The 17,998-nt window shown below is 41.1% G+C and overlaps 1 protein-coding gene across 1 annotated transcript in view; it reads right to left on the bottom strand.

The window, feature by feature from the left end:
- zgc:63587 (uncharacterized protein LOC393431 homolog) overlaps nt 1-17,998 on the bottom strand; it is an 87,504-nt gene that overhangs the window by 29,840 nt on the left and 39,666 nt on the right. The window contains exons 8-9 of the mRNA XM_055655186.1: nt 3,706-3,807; nt 2,666-2,811 (exon numbers count right to left, since the gene is read on the bottom strand). Of these exons, the coding sequence (XP_055511161.1) occupies nt 2,666-2,811; nt 3,706-3,807 (248 nt within the window). The remainder of the gene's footprint in view (nt 1-2,665; nt 2,812-3,705; nt 3,808-17,998) is intronic.

The following is a 17,998-nucleotide window of genomic DNA, read 5'->3' as shown; positions in this document are numbered from 1 at the left end:
GATGAAATAGCTCAGAAACTGCTCAATGCCTTTCCTTTTTTTTAAATAAAATAATCCTTGCACACGATGGACTGCACACCACTTAATAGCCTGCACACCACTTAACCTAGGAGTCCGCTTGGTTATCTACTCCTCACTCCCCAAACCTCCATCTCTCACCCAGGGAAGCAGCCCATAAACTTCTAATGCTCATGCAATGAAAGGAGAATTATGGATAGATTGTTCAAGGCAATGATGGAAAAAAAATAGTTGAGATCAACAGGCAGAGATAGGGTCAGTTTACAGTAAAGGCCAGTATGTTTCACAAGATGAGAAGATGGATTGCCAAAAGGTTGGTGGAAAAACAGCTTGGAGAACAAGGTGTAAACCGCTCGGACAAAATTAGCATGAAGAAAGGATGTGACTGGGGAATAGGATCATTTGAGGACCACGGGTTGTCACCAAAGTTTGGTTGTTGACCCACAAGATCAATATGGCTGATGAACAGTTTGAGGTAAAGACAGAAGGGCAGATATACTTAAGATTATTGTTGGCAGAGAAAAAAAAAAGAAGAAAAAAGAGAAAAAAAACTGGATTTTCTTTGCATTTTGACATTCTGGAGCATCGAGGAATTTTGGCAAAGAACAATCAGGTGGAACTTGGAAGTAGTCATGCCAGGTTTGGCAATTAAATTGTCAGCCATAACAGGAATGCAGTTCAAAGAGAGCATAGAATATCAATGCAACTTTTACAGTACTTTATCATCTATAGTTCAGAAATTCAATGTCCAGTCTATACACAATACAAAATTAAGGGACAGAAAGAGACTAATACATCATGATTCTCATAAGCATTATTGAGAACACAGCTAACAGTCATGCTGGAAAGAAAACAAGACCTACATTACAAATTTGGCACAGTACAATGGTTTTAAAATACGGCTGGAAGACACAAAGTATGCAGCTTTCGCAAAATAGAAGAGAATCATTAAAGAAGAATTTCATCCAAAGGTTTGGAATTAATGCAAAGGACTTTTAGTTGGATACTTTTAAAACAGATAAACGGTGTTATGTTTTGATCATGTGCGTGAAAAATAGAATATGAGTGAGACAAAAAAAAAAAAGGGAATATAACCTCTCTTTTTAAACATATTGAATTGTTTAACAAACATCAAGAAGGTCAAAACATTTTGGCTCAAGATCAATAAGCGAATACGTGTAATACAGGAACATCTGAAGATGTGGGAAAACACGTGGGAGTGAGATACTTGAAAAGGTTTGGCATAGCGACTAAAGTGATGAATGCAAGTAGTCAAGGGAGCCTTACAAAACAACTCTTTATGAATCACATGGATATAGAACTTCACTCAGACAACAAAAAGTAAATAGAGAACAGCAATTATGGAAAAACATTTAACCATGTGACTGAACTAGCTCTCTTAAATGATCTTAGAAGCTACTCATGCCTTCTGCCTTCATTGTGTAATTTCTTTTCTCCCAATTTTTAACACCTGCTTTCTTTTAACTGATTTGGTCTAAGATGCTTTGCATGTCAGTTTGAACAGTGAATAAAACTTGGTCAAAGGGAGTAGCTTTGAAAAAAGAGTGATAGAGGTGCTCTGGTCGGGTTAATAGGGAGGGAATTACTGAGTATACATCTCACTAATGTAAAGACATGATTTAGAAGAGGCCAAACCCAGAGAAACAGATACTATATTGCCCTATAGCCCAATGAGAGTACAAGCTGAGCATCAGCACCCATCTACATTATTGCTAGATCAATCCCATTGTTTATTCTCCTGCATTCCCATCAATCTCCACGCTGCGCACCTCCACCTTTCAGATTCTATCACTCACCTACACACGACGGATCATTTGCAGTGGGTTAATTAATCTACTTGCCCACACATTTTTGGGATGTGGGAAGAAAGTACACACCCACAGAAAACTCTCATGGTCACAGGGTGAACATGCAAGCTCCACACAGACAGCATCCGAAGTGAGGATTGAACTCGGATCACTGGAGGTGTGAAGCAACAACTCTGCCCATGTCACCACAGTGCATCTAGGGAGGGGACTAGAAGATTGGTAAAATGTAAACTGGATGAGAATTTTACTAGTGATAGATTGCCTGCCAGTCCCTATTGTATGACTGCAATGTCAAAACAATAGGCGAATGGTATTTGGAATACGAGTGAGTATCGGTAGCAGGGAGCTAGTTAAACTGAAATGAAGCTTGACTTAATTCTGTAACTAAACTAAACAACATCCACAGAGCATTCATCAGCCAGTGGAGTGTCTGATATCTTACATTCTTGTTATTCCTCTCTCCTTCTCTCTTCATTATAATAATTTATTTAAGACGACTTGAAGATATTATTGCAAATTGACTTTAAATATCCATTTTGGAAAATGTACGTATTGCTGTTCAACAAAGCAGAAAGTCTATGAATCACGTAGAGGAATCTTCCTAAGGTCAAGCCATTGTTAATCACCGTGTAATAACAAGGATCCCATAATGTTACATAGCAATGCAGCAAGGCCTACCGGCTATTGCAGTATCTTACATTAATTTAGGTGTGTAATTGTGGTTCATATACATACATATGAGCTCTATAATCAATAGCAGTTTTGCATAGTTTTTATGACAGTTATGGTGCTTCATTGCATCATTGAAGGATACTTACACCAGCATTGTGCGTAGTTTGAGAAAGTCATTATGTTCTGGGTTCTCCACTTCAACCACTCCCCATGGGTAGAGGCGACCTCTAATTTTTTTGCCTTTCACCTCAATCAGTTGGTTGGAGCCAATTACAGCGAAGGGAACACTGGCCTAGGAGCAAAAGGAAATTTAGGTCTGATCGACACAAGGACAGGGATAAGAAGTTTAACTGCCTAGTTTGTCCCACCATTTAAGTAGATCCTGCATCTTAATTGTACCAACCAGTCTTTATTTCACAACCAACTTCAAGTCAAGTCAAGTCAAGTCAAGTCAAGTCAAGTTTATTTGTCAAATACACATACGAGATGTGCAGTGAAATGAAAGTGGCAATGCTCGCGGACTTTTGTGCAAAAGACAAACAACAAAACAACCAAACAAATTATAAACACAATCATAACACACATATTCTTTACCTTTACCCATGTTCAGCAAAATCTATCATTTTCAGTTTTGATCAGAAATAGCTGTGAATTTTCAAATATACCACAAAATACCTTGTGATAACACTTCACCTCCAGTTATGGATTCTATCATCAGGGTAAATTGGTTCTTTCTGTCTGTCCTTTCAATTCCTTTAATCATCCTGAACATTTCAGCTAGAATATATGCCTCATCTACACAAACTTTCCACACAATGTATTCATATTTAGTGATTTGATATCCTATTCATAAGATGACATTTCATTCCCACTACATTGTGTCTCAAACAGAACACACTACTCAAATTGATCTATTCTGAGCTTGTGTATCGGTAACATTGGTTTTCAATTGACATTCAATCACTCTCGGTGGCCCAGTTTAGTGCCCCCTTTGAATCATTTACCTACATGGAGTCTGCATGTATCTTTAACCTGTGCAAAATTAGTAAATTATCCCATTATAGTATTCTCTACATCCAATTGGAGACTCCACCTACCCACTTTGGTAGCTGCTTTTCAGAGACACTTACTCAAACCTGATCATTTTGGAAAGATGTTGATCATTTGTGGACCATTAATGTCTTACCTTCAGAATCATGGTTTGTTCCTTGAACTCCTCATCCTCATCAGAGTCAGCATCTGGTAGTTGGTAGACTCTGATACCATGCTCAGTGATCTCCTCGAGAATCTAAGAAAGAAGCCACAATTAGGAATCCTATCGAGTAAGATGCAAGGTTCCAAACTTAGTGTAAATTTTATATATCTTTTTGTAACTTGAGAATTATCTTTTTATAGAGCTGGAAAAGGCCAGACATGGGTGAGTGAGGGTGGCAAAATAAAATAAATCCAAACACAAAATGCAACAGAATGATGTCCTTTGGCCCACCTATGAAAGTGGTGTCTAATTAGACCTAATTTGCAGCTCATTCCATGTGGATCTTCGTGCTTTGTCACCTCTTCAAAGTTGGTGTCCACTTTCTTTTAAACATTGAAGATAGACATAAAATGCTTTACCCATTCCTTCGATCCAGAGATGCTGCCTGTCCCGCTGAGTTACTGCAGCCTCCGCACTGGAGTGGGACGTTGCGGAGTCAACCTGAAGAAGTGGGGCTTCTCGGACTCTGACAAGTGCAACTGTGGCGAGGTACAGACAATGGCCCACCTACTGACTTGCGGCGGAGAGGCATGCACTGCGGACGATCCCCGCAGAGGCAGATGTGGCACTGGCTGTGGCAAAGCGATGGCAGAACGTCGTCTGACACACCAGCAAACTGCAGCATTTTGTGTCTCTCTGCGGTGTGAATCCAGTATCTGCAGTTCCCTCCTACACACTTCTTTTAAGCATAACTACCTCCAATTTCCCATGCTTTCAATTAGTTCATTTAAAATAATAGAATTATAGAAAAACATGCTGCAACCCCAGCCCATCGCATTCCCACCTAGTTATTTTGCCTTTTTTAATTTAAATTACCTCCTCAGACTGCCTCCAGGTGGAAACAATATCTGCTAAGTTGCACAATTTAAAAACTGATCTATTACTTCTTTCTTTTATATTGTTTGCCTTGAGAAGTCACTTTCTCTCATTTCTGCACCATGCTGAAATCTCTCAACTCTGATAGCAAACTCACATCCATCACGTTCTCAAAATATGGTAAACAGGATCAGAGAACAGGTGTAATTTTAACCCCACAAAAGGCTTAGGGGAATAAAAAGTGACTAAGTTAATAGCAACCAGAAATATTTGGTGGCACCCACTGCCCATGTTAACAGAGGCATCACGACGAGTGTGTGCATTCTCAGTCTCCTACTATACTCCCGCTACAGTTCCTTGGGTTCAAGTTCATTGGCGTTAATATTACCAAGACCAGTCTTGGAACCATCACATTGGTTTGGTTTGCCAATAGCTCTGACCAAGACTGCAAGAAGTTGCAGAGAATTGTAGATGTAACCCAGTCCACCACACAGATCACACTACCCACCATTGACTCCATCTCCACTTCATGCTGCCTCAGATAAGCAGCCAACATAATCAAAGATTTATCCCATCCCAGTCATTCCTTCTTCCTGTTCAGCAGAAGATACAGAAGCTTGGAAGCATGCACCACAGACTGAGGAATAGCTTCCGCCCCTCTGTTACCAGGCCTCTGACAGTCATTCTATATAATGGGGTACTGTCTTTCACCTATACCTCATTGTGGATGTCTATGGAACTGATGCTATATTCTGCACTCTGTATCTTCCCCTTTATCTATTGTGCCTGAGTTTGACTATTGTATTTATATTTGGTATATCTGATCCATTTGGATAGCATGCAAACCAAAGCTTTTCACAGTTCCTCGGTACACATGATAATAATAGACCTAAAACCTAAACTCGAATGGTTTGGTCATTACAAAAAAAATAAAAAAAATAAATTAGTAAGGCTGTGAGATTTAACTTTAATAAAATATCTTACTTTTGGCCACATCCAACTGCGTTCTTGTGCCCTTGAAAAACTTGCCAGATAAAAGGAAACAAGAGAAAGGCTAAAATTATGAAGGCCTTTGATGTTTGTGTGCCAAAAGCAAAATATTGGCTCCAGAGCCAACAGGTAATTCTCTTTATTTCCTGCACTATGAAAAAATTCCCAGACCCCATTTACCAGACGCATCCTCAGCCTCACTGACTCTTGCCACACCCGCTATCTACCTGATCCTTTCCAAACCTCTACTGGACACGTCTGCTCTTAACTCAACTACAAAATGACGACTTCAATATTTTCACTCCAATTGTTAGACCATTTTGTCAATAATATTGACTGATTTTAATTTTGTTGCATCTGCCAACTGACAAAGTCATTGTTTGCTTAATATAAACTGTTGGGGATTAAGGCAACCCACAAATGCAGAAAAATTAGACCTCTGGGCTTGAGTCCATCTTCACCCCATACCAGTCTAGTGATCAGATAAGGGACACAAGATCAAAGCAGTAACTTGAGCAGTTCAGCGTTTATCATTCCTTGTTATCTATAACTTTAAATTAGCTAACCATGGCCTCGTATATCCAGGGCATATCAACACTTTGCAGTGGCTGATTGGAGAATACATTTAGAAAGATAACAAAGCAGTTAATCTTATCCCAGGAACAAGTGTGGTGTACATAGACGGAAAATATAAAGAAAAGCTTAAAATAACCTGTAAAAAAAAGTATGTTTAAATGTGTATCCTACCCTTGTCACCAGCAAAAGGAAAATATTTGGCATTTTCAAAAATGTAAATATTTTAACACATGATCAATTCAGAAAGCTTTCAGCATGGAGTTACTCAATTCTACAGTGCTGCAAGTTGGGTTCACTTCTCTTTTGCACTGATGTAAAGAGATTGAGTGTCTCGGCAGTAAAGTCCTCAATGGTAGTTGCTGGGCCACAGTACTCTTAGTTTCAAAGTAACAGGCAAATTACAACAGAAATGCTTTTCACTGTACCTCAGTACACTTGACAATAAGCTAAAACTGAAAACTGAGAAAATGTCATGCTGTTAGTATGTGGTCATAAAACAAATTTGATAAATATGTTTCCATAACCTATGGAGTGCTGGTATTTTTGTAACACAAAGGCAAAGATGAATGATATTTGCATATATTTACGTGGAAATTACTGGACAAAAACCACCAACTTGCTTGATGTAGTTACAACATACAGAGCAGTCAAAGTGCAAGCAGCAAGAACCCTCAAACAACAGGGGATTATCAGTCTCAAGAAGGGTCCCAAACCGAAACGTCATCTGTCCATTTTCTTCTCAGATACCGCCTGACTCACTGAGTCGCTCCTGCAGTTTGTTTTTTTGTTCAAGACTCCAGCACATATAGGTTCTTGTGTATACAGTTAATCTTTTTGGTTAGTTTGGCACAGGGTAAACTCTTGTTCGAAAATTCTTTGAATCACACATGGACCATAAGAGCTACAATGTATTACGATAATTAAACATCTCAGTCATGGGGCCCAGAACTGTTTACAATATTCCAAATGTGGGTCTTTGCTCTTATATTCTAGTCCTCTCAAAATTAATGTTAACATTGAATTTGCTTTCCTTATTACCAATTTAAGCTGCATATTAGCGTTTTGGGAATCCTGCACCAGCACTCCCAAGTCCCTTTGCACCTCTGATTTCTGAATCATCCTCCCATTTAGAAAATAGCTTACAACTTCTACCAAGGTGCATGCCCGTACGCTTTGCTACACTGTATTCTATTTGATGCTTTTTTTGCCCACTCTTCCAACCTGTCCAAATCCTTCTGCTTTCTGCCTTCTGCCATTGCTTCCTCAACACTACCTGCTCCCCACCCATATTTGTATAATCCGTAAACTTGGCCATGAAGCCATCATTTCCATCATCCAGATCATGCGGATCTGGAAACCGATACCCAAGCAAAATGTGAGATGGTGTTCGTCCAGTTTGTGTGCGACTTCACTATGGAAATGGAACATGCCCAGGACAGAGAGGTCTGTATGGGAATGGAAAAACAGTTAGCAACTGGGAGATCCAGCAGGCCGAGGCTGACCAAGTGCTGCGAAGGTTGACAAGTCTGCACTTTGTCTCGTCGATGTAAAGGAGGCCACATCGGGAGCACTGAATGCAGTAGAATTCAATCCGAAACATCGCCTATCCATGTCCTCCAGAGATGCTGCATGAACTGCTGAGTTGCTCTAGCCATAGGGGCCAGGACGCATGTCTGTGAGCGGATGGCAGGCCACATCTACCACGTGTTCACATAGATCACGACCCGGATGGCAGGCATCAAATCACATGTTCACATAGATCCCGCTCCATCAAAGACGTCACCCGGAACACTGGCTCCTAGTTATGGGTACTCGCGAACATGGCGTACCTACGGACCATTGCCTTGGCTCTGTCCTGAAGGTGGTGGCTCAAATACCCATACTCACTTGTTCCCGGCCTATTGACAACCCCGATCCTGACAGTGAAGCCCAGACACAGGTGCGCGGCCGTGCTGGTGGCTTTGCGCAGGATGCGGTACAGCCAGAATGCGTGCGCTCGGCCCCACTCGGACCTGCTCGGGGGCCTTCTTGCGTCATCGGGCCTCGGGCTCATGAGGTACAGGAGATGAAGGAAGTCTGCGGGCTGGATGACTACGGGGAAAAAAAATACGCCTGCGGGCCACATGATTTCGGGTTAGGGGCCACTTGCGGCCCGGGGGCCTTAGGTTACGGACCCCTGATCTACAGTTCCTTGTGCCTGGTAAATTCATATTTCAAGCCCAAATCCAAATTAAATGGTCAAAGACATTAAGCAGCCAGACCTCATCAGGTCGTATCACGGCACGAGTCAGCAATAAAGATATTCCCTCTGCTTCAGCGTGATGTGCTTGAATTATAGATGCATCAGAACTCTCTGTTACCCTTTATCTTTCCCTCAACTAATTATGGATCATGCTAACCTTCATCATTTAGACATGCTGTAAGGCACACATTGGGACACTGGACTCCTGCATCGTTCCAGATGACACTCTTGCACAATTTGGATTAGCTACACAGCAAGGTCTACTAATCATTTAATTTTGCAATTAACATGCATGTTGAAGATACCACCTGGGGGCACTCAGGGCACTGACGCCTAGCAAGGCCAGATGTCCGTTTATTCATTGTTGGTAATTAGCCTGAAAACAGTCCACTTTTCTCTTTATCTTGCCAGCTTTAGTACTGCCTGCTACATTGCTTTGTTTAGTCACTGTGCACACAGACTGATACCATTCCACCTCATAGCCTTGAAACTACTGGATTTGCAACAGTTAATTTTGACAATTGAACTCCAGTTTAGAATAAACCGCTTTCTATCATCTTTCAAAGTTCAATGCTGACCAATTTTACTCAATAAAAATGCAGTGTGCAGTCCCTCATCTTAAATGTCAAAGTCATCCCATTGATTGCAAAACGAAATATTCTTTTGATCGTATGTTTACAAGATTGCTACTCCAGAATCTTCAACATAGTAAAACTCAGAAGTTTGACTTCAAGAAGCAAAAAACCAATAAATTTCATTATCAACAATACAAACTGTTAGTTTGTCAGCTTGCTTCTGAATTACAACTTTCCAATCAGCCACCTATCCTCTTATTTATTCCTGTTGCTGGAAAACAATTTTCTGTTGAAGTGCTACAGTTACATATACTAATTTCAAGGTGCATGGACAAGGCGGCAGTAGAGTAGGAACTGGCACATGCCAATTTCATTTTCCTCTTAAATACGTGCACTTGTGTGCAAAATTTGGCATTCAGCTTCCTCTGAAAAGCAGGAACAAAATAAATTCACTGCCGCCAAGAGACATAGTGGAACATTTGTAACATAAATTACAGGAAAACACAGTAGAACACAGAGCTTCTCGTACACAAGAATACTTTCAGAGCCACTACTGTAACTTTTTAACTAAGTGTTTCTCTGATTTGAATACCATGAGCAACAGTGCAGTTCAGTTAAATAAATTTGTTGTGATTAAATATTCAAATTGTTACTGTAGTTCAGCATATCATTTAATACAAAGATTTAATTTATGATGTTACTGGGTGCTTGTAGGTTCGGCTGCTAATTCAATTCAGTCAAAAGAAACAAGTGTGGTGATGTGAAGGAGAAAAAGGGGGATCAAGGGTTAATGCGTACATGACCAGGAGTTAAGTGGTAAAGGGGGAAAAGGGGTATTCGTCCTCCACTGGTACGGGGAATCTCCGTACATATCCAACATGCCCATATGTGGACCAGTCGAAATTCTGTACTTCTCTGTTCTCGTGTCGCTTCCCTTATGCTCAGTTCCCTGTCCTTTGTCCAAATGTTATCTCTCGTGATCTAATAGTGCCCCTTAATTAGCCCATAGCTAGCAGCATGAGGTAAGCCTTGCAAGTTTCTTATAGTTCCACAATTTAGTTATGCAATGTTTCAACAACACTTAGCGTCTGCTCACGTAAGTATTAACCCTTGATCCCTCTTTTTCTCCTTCACAGTTCAACCATTCAGAAGAACTAATAATTGCCCTACTGCAACACATAATTTTTTTAATTTTTTTTAAAGGCTCCAAGAATATTCAAACTAAAAGCCTATGTTCGTCAATTGGTGTAAATTAATTTCCCACGTTAACCCTACATTTTCTTATTCTATTTATTTTATGCTTATTTTTAATTTTACTTGATAATATTTTTAATTTGCTTTTGTCCAGCCAAATTCCGTTTTAACAAAAGGTTGAACACTGATTTTCCGGCACCCTCGGTTCCAGAGCCTTTCTGGATTACCCATTTTTCCGAACCAACAGAGGACATGTGATAATGAAATTAGGATACACTTCTGGCCAGTTAATGACAGCCCTCCCATGTCTTTAAAGCCCAATGGAGTGCCTGAAACTTAAAAAATATAAGACGTAAACTGAATGTAAATGGAATGACCGTCTCCCTGGCCATTTAGAGCCCTGGATTCCGACCTCACACCCAACTTGCAACAGCACCAGCGAGTCCTTCTTCACCCACTGCACGGTCCAGTAACACGGTTGTTGTTGCAGCTCACGTTGTAGCCCCTGGGGATAGTACTTTCCTCGGGCTGCCGCCACCGTCAGAACACGCTTGTTCACCATGGAGCTCACTTCCCTCTCATATGCTGCTGTTTTTTTGCTGTTGGCGATGGCTTTATCCACTCTTGACCTCTGCCGCCTGCTTCTCCTGTCGCTCTGGCCATTCAGCCTCTACCTCCCTCCTTCTCCCCCCTGCCCCCCCACCCCCAACTTCCCTCCCTGCCCCAACCTAACATCATCACCTTCTTCTCCCCTGGAGTCCTCGACATACTCCACCTTGGAAGCGACAGCAAGTGAGAGGGGAAGGAACCCCACGGTGACAGAGCATGCTCTGCCAGTGGTGGCAGCCCAAAGCGCCACACCAACAGTCGTGTCACCAGTCATAAGTGATAGGAGTTGAATTAGGCCATTCAGCCCATCAAATCTATTCCGTCATTCAATCATGACTGATCTATCTCTCCCTCTTAACCCCATTCTCCTGCCTTCTCCCCATAACCTCTGACACCTGTCCTAATCAAGAATCTATCTATCACTGAAGAGGAGCTCGCTGGTGCACCTTGCGAGTCGGAAGAGGAGTCAGCAGACGAGGCTCTAAACAGTCGGGGAACCGTTGTAAGCCACGGGGGGCATCGTCATGTCTATCCGCTATATCCAAAATCCGTTGTAAGGGGGTCATTAAAACGAGTATTTACTGTATTGACTTTGTGATCCAGTTAGGAGGTACGATTAAGAGCACAGTTGAAAAGGGATTTTGGGAAGCAGCCTTTTGAAGGTGCCCAGTAAATTAAGGCTTGACAGGGAATTCAGTTGCAGTGGGTAAGAAGAAAATTGAGCAGAATGGTGGGAGAAGGGGTTGTGGGGTGGTGAGTGGGGGGCGGGCAAAGTTGAAAAACAAAAAGATGAAACATTGAGCCAGCAGAGGTAGAATTAGACATGACCTGTGACAATAATAAACATAAGTGGTGAACCTATTATTCAAACACCTCTGCCATACTGCATGTTGTCAAATTGCTAGCCTTGGTTAATTATTTCCTTAATTTATCAAGTAGGAAATTCGATCCAATACTTTCCTAAACAAGATGGTTGTGAACACAATTAATCGGAGACTAACGATGTTCTAATTTTAAGATCAGTCAAAATAAGCTCAGTGCACAAAAAAAATATTCCGATCATATCGAACATGGACCCTATTTACAATGGAAACATGTTCAGCAGTAGAACATAGCTCTGAAATAATTTTAAAATGTTAATAACTTTAGCAGCATGTATCCTGAAGGTTTAAGATGATTTGTGTGAGCACTGCTGATGATAGTTAAGTTCCAAATCACATCTTGAAACTAGATTTCTGTAAAAATAAATAGAGACTTACAGAAGCTGAAATATTTATGTCTGTTCTGAACTCTGCAGGAAAGCGTTTGGGAGTATAAAATAAAGGGAAAACAGCAAGCCAACTAATCAATAACAGCAGATATGAAGCATCAATTTATCAAGCACTAGCCAATGTGTCTAAGAGGTAATAAAACGGTTGAAAACTGATAAATTAATTTAATGACAATTCCCACCAGGGACTTTCAGAGGTAAAATAATGTCTTGGGTTTAGACATGTTTTAAAGCTAAAACCCATAAATAATGTTCCAACTGAATGTGCAAAATACTTGGCTCATGACACTGATCTAAATCTAGACAGTTATAGCAAGTAATAAAAAATAATAAATGCAATAATTATTATCCATATCAGCATTCTCAGCCAAAGTGAAATGAATTCCATATGAAAACCACACAGGAAAAAATTCTGCATTCAAGATTGCAATCTCATACCAGTGTTCTGTATGTAACTCAGACTAACAACATTATTACAATTGTTTCACTCACTTTCAGGAGATACACATCTTAGGATAACTTTCCTGTTTAATGGCAAGAGATAAGCCAATATGGCAGAGGTCCAAAATAGAAGCCACATTATAACCAGCCAAAAACTCACACATTCCACCCCAAAATTAAATTTCTCCATTTGCAGTAATTGCAATAGAAGTTGACCAAATCATTGGTAATGGGTGGCTAAATTGAATAGCGAAATCTCAAACTATTACTGCAGTTTGTGAAAAGAAGTTGGCCTGCTAGAGTGCAGAACCCCCTTTCAAAAACTGCATGGTCTCCAGCAATATGCAACAAAGGGGATATAGTAATTGTGTTTTTCTCCTTAAAAATATCACCCACCAGGTATTGAGTAGTTGTTGCATTCAGACCACATTATCCTAGTTCAGCAGGCATCTGATAACTCTGCCCAAGAAAAGTCATTGAATCATTGCTGTGGCAGTGATTCTTCAGATAACAGCAAGTAAAACAATGAAGGGAAAGCCCCAGCTAGCACTGCTGACATATTTATTATACCCTATCTGCCTTTCAGCTTTCCTGTGGAAATGCGCATTTATAACACAAGAAAACCTGTCATTCTGTTTCCGAAACAGTCTATTTAATTCAGGCCCTTTTCTTCCAGAGGTTGGGCTTCTAACAATTAACTTTCTCATGAGAAACAAATTGCCCGTGTATTGGTTTCCAGCTCAAAGCTATATTTGCAGAAAAGCTGTAAAACAAAGTGTTGACAACTCAATTGAAAATGTTCATTCTGTTCTATGTTTATTCAACAAAGGGCTCTAAATCTTCATCAACACATTTTTTTCTGAGAAGTTTTGAGCAGGCAAATAGTCTGGGGTATGAGTAGTCAGCATTGCTAAGGGTTTTTAACGACATCCTCCTGGCTAATGATTCTGGGGATTGTGTGGTTCTTGTCCTGCTGGACTTGTCTGCAGCCTTTGACACGGTGGACCATAATATCTTGTTATCTCGGCTACAGCAGTTAGTGGGCATCTGCGGCAGTGCCCTGGGATGGTTCAGGTCCTATCTGGCGGGCAGAACCATGTGTGTTAGTCTTGCTGGGTTTGAATCCTCTTCCGCTCCCCTGTCATATGGGGTTCCACAGGGTTCGATTCTGGGGCCCCTGCTTTTCTCGCTGTACATACTTCCTCTGGGTTCCATCCTTAGAAAGCATGGCATCTCTTTCCACTGTTATGCAGATGATACCCAGCTTTATTTGCCGCTGAGGGGGAAAGACGCCTTTTCTGTAAAATCACTTCTGTCTTGTCTTGATGACATTAAGTCCTGGTTGGCCCTAAACTTTCTTGGATTTAATGAAAAGACAGAGGTGATTTTATTTGACCCAATGGCAGCCGTGAACCTCCATTTGTTGATTTAGGTCCATTGTCAAGGTACGTGAAAGCCAACAGTTGTGAACCTGGGTTTTAGGATGGACAGTGATTTTAAATTAGATCGCCAAATATGCGCGGTGGTTAAGTCCAGCTTCTTTCACCTAAGGAAGCTGGCGAAGGTGAAGCCCATTCTCGAGCGGCAGCATTTTGAGACAGTAATCCATGCCTTTATTACACCTAGGCTGGATTACTGTAACGCGCTCTATTTTGGTGTTGCTCGTTCTTCACTGGCTCGTCTCCAGTTGGTTCAGAATGCTGCTGCTCGCCTTTTAACAGGGACTCGAAAGAGGGAGCACATATTGCCAATTCTGGCCTCCCTCCACTGGCTCCTGGTGCACTTTCGAGTTCATTTTAAGATACAGTTATTTGTTTTTAAATCTCTGAATGGGCTCGCCCCGCCTTACCTCTCTGAGCTGCTCCACCCATACGCTCCTGCCCGGTCCCTCAGGTCAGCTGGTCAGCTGCTCCTGGAGGTACCGAGGTCTAGTCGGAGGCTCAGAGGGGATAGAGCCTTCTCTGTTGCTGCTCTGGCACTCTGGAACACCCTGCCGTTGCACATCAGACAGGCCCCCTCTCTGTCCATCTTCAAATCCAGTGTTAAAACACATTTGTACTCCCTGGCTTTTGACCATGCCTGAGGCTTTGCTTCTGTTTGTGGTGTTTTTGATGTTTCTTTATTTTACATGTCTTTTCCTACTATTTCTTTTGATTGTTATTTTTGGTGTGTATTAACTTTTTGGTCAATGATTAGTGATGTACAGCACTTTTTTGCAGCTATGTTTGTTTTTAAAGTGCTCTATAAATGAAATTATTATTATTATTATTATTAATTAAAAAGCAGGATAAGGTAAACTCGGGATTGTTAATGCTAAAGGTCGGTGGTAGAGAAGGCAGGAGTTAAGGGCCTGTCCAACTTTCGCGACTTTTCAGCAAACTGTCAGCGACCTTCAAGCTCCGGGGCACTCGCCTGAAAAACCGCGAGCCGGATCGACCATCAGCGCTGCTCACACACAAACACACCGCAAAGGCGGGGACCAGGGAAAGCAGGGGAGCGCTGTCTGAAATTTGCACGGTGCAAAGCCAAGGTCATACCCACGATGAACAGGAAGGTTAATGACGGCTGGCACACTGTACGAAAGCTAACGAACTGATGATGTCACAATGGCTCTGCTCCTCGCGGCCAGCTGTGCAGTTTTCAACGCACAACCTGCTGGGCACTATTTTCCACGAGCTGCGAGTTACGTAACTCCCCCCCTCCACGTAACTCGCATTTGGCCGGCCGGCCGCAGCGTCTCGCCCCACCCGCAGCCCAGGTCTCTGGATTGAAGCCGCTGATCTGCAGTCATTTGGTTGGGCTTCAGAGGTCCCGCGAGCTGTCGAGGCCCGCCGCCCACTCGCCGACTTCAAGTCCGCCCTCTCTCTCTCTCTCTCTCCCCTTCTCTCCCCCCCTCCCCCCCCCTCCCTCTCTCTCCCCCCCCCCCCCCCCCCCCCCCCCCCCTGAGTATGGGTGCTGTCTGTACGGAGCTTATATGTTTTTCCTGTGACCGCTTAGGTTTTCTCTGGTTTCCTCCCACACTCCAAAGGCATATGGGTTTGTAGGTTAATTGGCTTTGGTAAAATTGCAAATTGTCCCTAGTGTGTAGGATGGCTTTAGTGTATAGCGATCGCTAGTCGACGCAGCCTCGGTGGGCTGAAGGGCCTGTTTCTACATTGTATCTCTAACATCTAAAATGCTGGTCAGTTAAGATTACAATTGGCGTTGACTCGGCAATATTGCTACTGAGGTTTGGGAAGGATGTTTGGCTTTTCCTTGCTGGAGATGGGCAACATCTACTATATTTATAGCACAAACCTAGTCACTGACACCCAAAAATTCTTTTGACAATATTCTTACTCCATGTCAGATGTTTGTAAGTTAAGGTTCACAGTAGGTCTTGACTGACAATCTACGTTGACAGCTTAAGTGCAGTACTGAGACAAATGTGTTGTGGACTCTGTATTTTGGAAGGGAGATATTAAACAGGAGCCCCTAACTACCTAAATAATATAAAATAGAAGATTTTCACTGTTACCCAGGCAGTATATTTTCCCGTATATCACCATTTAAACAGAATATAAAATGCTAATGCATGTCATTATCTGAAATTCTGCTCTCAGAAAATTGTTGACACTGAATATATCGCACAACCAAAAATGTGCATTCAATAACTTAATTTGGTTTAGTTTATTGTCCAGTCAGCTGAAAGAATATACATGATTACAATCGAGATGTCCACTGTGTACAGATACAGGATAAAGGGAATAACATCAGTGCAAGATACAGTCCAGTAAAGTCTGATTGTGCCCAGTGGATGTGCCAGATCCATATAAATCCAAATTCTTTCTTAAAATGTCTTTTTTAAAATGGAGCCAGGTGTCTGATTATCTGATCGGAATTTAAAACTGAGACCAAGATTTTCCTCTCTTCCCCAACCAATACAAATTGTGCTCTTTCCAGTAATATTTTTGGCAGAGAAGTTGGGAGGTACAATTAAGTTAATGAAAATAGGAAAGGGTCCCAAAGGGATGAATGGCCTCCTTTCCACCTGCAATCTTTTTTTTTTTAAATGGAAAATATTATCTTTTCTTGAGTGTAATATGCTCTGGGCTAATTCAGTACAGAATGTAGCCAGGTTATATGTCAAAATTGGAGAAAGTTATTAAGTGCCTCATACTTACTAAACATAGTACTATGGGCTGTTGAGCTATACAAAAAAAAATTGATATAATTCTGCTAATAATTAATTTCTTTTTCGTAGAAGATTATTTTACTTTCTATTTCAGTGTAGGATAAGTCACTCGGTAAAATTCTCAAAGACCTTATGACCTAAGAGAATTGGATTCACAGTTCCCAGAATTTAAAAGAGCAGCTTGCAAAGAAAATCAAAATCAACCTTCCAGGAAACGATATGGGATACCAGGTTTTTTAAAATGTTGTTTTCCCGAAAGCCATGTTGGAATGGTAATTTCTTACTAGCTTGTGATTTTCTGCAGCAACGACTTAAGTGTTGATTTCTGCATTCATGAGAACAATAACCAAGACATTTAAATGGCTTTGTCCACAATTGCTGCAATAACTTAGTTTACTGATAAAAAACTTTTATGTTTCCTTGCCTATTACAATAGACAGCTACAATTTATGTACAAAGTGGCCCACCTACAAAGGCCTGCTGAAAACAAAGAATACTAGTAGAATAAATGCTTCCACCAAATGTGTTCTTACTGTTAACCCATTCCAGCCTCAACGTCGAAGTAATGGCAAGCAAATTAAAAAGAACACATTCCAGCACTTCTGTTCTGTAAATCAAGAGTGGCAGGAATGCTTGCCACAGATTTCCTTATTATTTAAATAAATCGACATCCTGGATTTAAGAATTATGTCAATAATCGTGAAATTAGTTAAACAATCTGAAAATGGTTGTAATGTGCAGCGCAGAAATGTTGTGTTTGTTACTGCACTCAGACTTAACAAAGGCCAAATGCAACAATTAGTTTCTCTGCCTATGTTGTTCCCATTACCTCAACCTTAGCAGTCACAGGATAATAATAAAACAAAGTGCTGGAGTGGATCAGGCAGCATCTCCAGGTCCCGACCTAAAACATCAACTATCGATGGAGATGAGACTTCAGCTGTCTATGTTCTACAGAGATGCTACCTGACCAGAACTCAAGTACTTTGTGTCTTTTTTTGTAAACCAGCATCTGCAGTTCCTTGCATCCACATAATAATAATACATTTTTTGCTATGTTGCCATCATGAACTCCAAATTGATATGTATCAGGCTACATAAAGTGTGTGTGGGTGACGGAATGAAATTCAACATCCATAAATTACTGGGTAGAATATCATGAATCAGAGGTGTGGGACTTCAGTTGCAATGTGTTGTTAAGATATGCATCGCTGCTGATTCTATGGAGAGCAATATTCAAATATTATCCAATTTAAAAAAATATTTGTAAAATCGGAACTTTATATACTTACAGTCAATTTCCACCAAAAACAGCAAATAAGTGAAATTTATTGTAA

Source organism: Leucoraja erinacea, chromosome 25 (assembly GCF_028641065.1).
Source record: "Leucoraja erinacea ecotype New England chromosome 25, Leri_hhj_1, whole genome shotgun sequence".
NCBI classification, from domain to species: Eukaryota; Metazoa; Chordata; class Chondrichthyes; order Rajiformes; family Rajidae; genus Leucoraja; species Leucoraja erinaceus.
Note: the sequence above shows the minus strand (reverse complement) of the source record. Positions and strands in the feature narration are given on the sequence as shown.